Source organism: Papaver somniferum, chromosome 9, assembly GCF_003573695.1.
Source record: "Papaver somniferum cultivar HN1 chromosome 9, ASM357369v1, whole genome shotgun sequence".
NCBI lineage: Eukaryota > Viridiplantae > Streptophyta > Magnoliopsida > Ranunculales > Papaveraceae > Papaver > Papaver somniferum.
In genome coordinates this window covers 68267172-68271052 of record NC_039366.1, presented here as the reverse complement: position 1 = coordinate 68271052, position 3881 = coordinate 68267172, and the positions used below count along the sequence as shown (strand labels likewise).

Below are 3881 nucleotides of genomic sequence, written 5' to 3'. Positions count from 1 at the left end.
TTAGATGCTTACTATTGATTAAGTATTCATCATGTGGTAAATAGATGATAAAGTGCAAGAATTATTATAAAGTAATCTTATCGGTTAATCTACAACAGGAATTTAAGGCGTTGGTGGTGTTAAAGTTAACTGTATTAGGGTCTTCCCCGTGCGTTGCACGGGGCTAAGTTAATTGAGTTGCTATTTGTGCTGAAAATGTAAATATGTGTGTGGCCTATTGTAAGAAAATATAATTCACAACTGTTACTAAGATAGTTCTCAAACATTTACTTGATATTCAACTAAGAAAATAATAACTTAAGAATCAAATTGCTAAGAAAGTAATTTTGCTGAAATGAACTAAGAAAGAATCACTAAGAATGAAACTAAAAATAAAATTACTAAGAAAGAATAATTAAAAATGAAACTAATAATAAAGTTATCCTACCCAAATCACTGACAGAGAATCATATGCACTCTACTCATCCTCATCACCTTCATCTCCGTTTTCATCACCTGCACCTTCTTTTTCATCCTCGTCATCTTGTTTTTCATCTATATTCTCATCATCTTATAAAAGCATCCTCCTTAGGCTCTTTATTTTTTGTTCAGTGGTGGTCTTACTTTTTTTCACCATAGCATTTTCATCATTTTCATCTTCATCATCTTCTTCTTCATCTAAATCCCCTTCCATTTTATCTTCTTTTCGAGCATCCTCATCATCTTCCTTTTCAACTACCATACGCCTTAGCCTCTTTGTTTTTTGCTCAGTGGTGGTCTTACTTTTTTCCACCATAGCATTTTCATCTTCATCATCTTCTTCTTCATCCAAATCCTCTTCAATTACCATACGCCTTAGCCTCTTTCTTTTTTGCTGCTTTTCTATTTGGCGTGTTTTATCCTCCAAAAGCCTGACCTTCTGTTGCTTGTCTTTTTGTGGTGTTTTCGGACCCAATTGCTCATTGGAGATGTTATTTTTTTTCACTATAGTATGAATTTTCAAAATTGTGTAACTGTCCGATTGTTTTTCGATGTTGTCTTCAGTCATCTTTAGCTTAAATCCAAACTTTTCTCCAATTATTCTATCAAACACTTGTGTAGCTTTTTCTGGTTCACCCATCTACAAATCATGTAACATTTCAGTTTTGTATTTTATTTTATTTTGGAAATAAAATGTATTAATCATAAGAGTAGATAAGTGTCTTACCTTCTCGCAACGCTCAGCGTATGCAACATGTTCAGCCGCAGTATATTTCAGCATCTTCTCCACATTAAATCCGAAAATTGTTAAATCTGCGTATTCTGTGTTATCCTTGATCCTTACGGTGATCCGATACCTGTTTCAATGAATAGTAATTAGATTAGGTTTCATTCTTTATCACATCACATAATTGGCATGTTTTATATTATTCCCTTACCATGGCAGTACTTCTCCATCAAAGTTCTGTTTGCATCTTGGGAAAGTAGTCTGTCCATCCTTGTTTTGGACTTGTCTTTTGTATTTTTTGCAATCTATGTAATACCAACCCTTTCCATCCTTTCCATGGTTGACTCGAACAATAGATGCTTCACAGAAAAACTCCTTGTCCTATGTCAAATCGGAATCACATTTACGTATATTCTTAAATGTTTCAAATTAATATAGGTTAATGTATAACTGCAACATAAATTTGTATTTACGGTATTTTCATAGTCCATCAGCATCTGACTGGCTTCATAGAGGGAAATTTTGTCTTCAAAATGATCTTTCTCCCATTCAAGGTGTATCTCTTCTATTTCTCCAATTTCTTCTCCAAGCATGTGTAAACAGTAGTATGGTTTAATTTTATTGTGATTATCTATAAACTGCACTTATATTATATTTTTTGCTTACCTCATTCTAAATTGCTGAACTTGTTCACAATCCAAATTCACAAATACTCTTGATGCTTGTGTAGTGGAAAGATTGACTATCCCTGTAATAATAACCAATTAAATTAGGTAAGTGGGTTTAAGTTTTTGTTTATGTATACATTATATGCATTTTTTACCCATGCGCTCTTTGACAAATGTTCCGGTGACTATGATGATCACTGCGGCATTTTCATTACTATCTAGTATTCCATCATATATTGTAGTCGCTAAGTCACCCCATAGAGTTATCTTCATCGTCTCTCCCCTAATACAGGTAATAGTAAGTGTTAGTTCTTTGATCTTATAATCTGTATTAAATTAGTTTGAAATGAAAAAAGTAGTACCCATCATCGTTAGTGATGTAAATCTCTCGCATGTTGACATCTTTTGTTCCATCATGTTCCTCAACTTTCTTGATGACGATGTTAGATATGGAGTGCAATCTTCCAATTACATTTGAAAGATAAGCAACAACAAATCAACAGTTGAAGATGTTAGTTAAAAAGGATAAATTTTTGGATTGGTAATAAAACTTGGTTTATGCTTTTACTTGTATAGAACTGGTTATCGTTTTTCCTTCCAGGTACCAACTCCAGAGGCAAGAAAGTGAATATTTCTGTTGGAAAAGTGGATGCATCCACTTCTAGCCGTTGAATTTTGGCGTATTTATTCAGCCACATAAAATAATGGTAAGCTACAATTCTATATCCTCCAGTGGGAACCTGTAGGGTTACACACTGAATGGCGTATACACATCCATCCTCAATTTTCCCTAGGAACATATCAATGTTATCTTTGTTCACCTTAAGTTGCATCTGCGTACCCTGTAATTTCAAGTGAAAACATACAATGTGTTTATTTTATTGTTTCAAAGTTTTTTTTTTTAAAGTATGAGCTGTCTAATACTTACTTCCTCATCTATTACGTGCGCTTCCAGACTCCACACTTCACCAGTTTTCTTGGATTCAGATATCCAGACTTTGAGTACTTTCACCTTGATCGTCTTGTTTTGAGTTTGTTTGAATCTCAGGTCTTTTAATGATGTGTACACTACCTTCGCAGTACATTTTTCTATATTGTCACAGAAAACATGGAAATTAAAATCATAGCAGATTTATTATAGTTTAATTCATGTTTTAAACATTAAGTAAAAAATATGACTTATAATGGAACACATACCTTCTTTGTAGAAACCTTATTCTTGTTGTTCATCTTGCTGTTGGTATAGTATAATGGTTTGAAGAACACTTAGTTTTTTGATGTGAGTTTATACGTGCAGCCTTATATGCTTTATATACACGCATATATGGTAGTTTCCTTCGTGATCAAGTATATTTATCATTCATAGATTTGTACGAATAAAATCTAGATAAATATAAGTCTGGAAAAGGGATCAAGTAGGTTTATCATTCATAGATATAAATCTGTAAATGGGAATATCCTTTGGATATGTAAGAATAGAATTTAGATAGATAAAAATCTGAAAATGAGAATATCATTTGGATGTGTCTTCACGTACAATTCTGAAAAGAATTTTGTAGAATATTTCAAAGGAATTTGGTTGAAGATTATTTTTAATTATGGCAGTCATTTAGATTGGTGCAATATTTGGTTTAAGAATTTTTTTAATTAGGGCACATCCAACAGAGGAATATCAACACGAAATGCATGTAGTTATGAGCCTTTATTTACATCGGTGACTGGTAGGTTTATTTCAGGGGTTCAATAGTTGCTTCTATTTTTAACTTCCAGCTTAAAGGGATGGAAATTCAGCTAAGGTATTATCTTGCTTTACATCGGTGACTGGCAGGATTTGTTGTATAGTGATTTGTTGTACAGGGTTGCTTAGTAAGGTGACATTTTGGTGGTTGAATCCATTGTTTCCTCAACAGCGTTACTTAGTAAGGTTACATTTTAGCGGTTGAATCAATTTTATGGGGAAGAGTTTGGCCGGTGTTAAAACATAAGTTTCAATGGAAAGGTTGTATTAATTCTGGTAACGTTGTTCC

The 3881-nt window shown here is 33.1% G+C and overlaps 1 protein-coding gene across 1 annotated transcript; it reads right to left on the bottom strand.

Moving 5' to 3' along the window:
* Nucleotides 1-457: 457 nt before the first annotated feature.
* Nucleotides 458-1779, bottom strand: LOC113312086 (glutamic acid-rich protein-like). Its single transcript, XM_026560851.1, has 5 exons — nt 1660-1779; nt 1398-1567; nt 1187-1316; nt 604-1099; nt 458-522 (listed from the first exon to the last, which is right to left on the bottom strand). The coding sequence occupies exons 1-5, from the start codon at nt 1777-1779 to the stop codon at nt 458-460; spliced, it is 981 nt and encodes a 326-aa protein (XP_026416636.1).
* Between the last annotated feature and the right edge of the window lie 2102 nt (nt 1780-3881).

Coding starts and splice junctions, on each gene's coding strand:
- LOC113312086 (XM_026560851.1), bottom strand. CDS start 1,779: ATGCTTGGAGAAGAAATTGGAGAAATAGAAGAGATACACCTTGAATGG. Junction 1,568..1,659: donor TGATGGACTATGAAAATACC/GTAAATACAAAT, acceptor GATTTGACATAG/GACAAGGAGTTTTTCTGTGA. Junction 523..603: donor AAATGCTATGGTGAAAAAAA/GTAAGACCACCA, acceptor ATGAAAAACAAG/ATGACGAGGATGAAAAAGAA.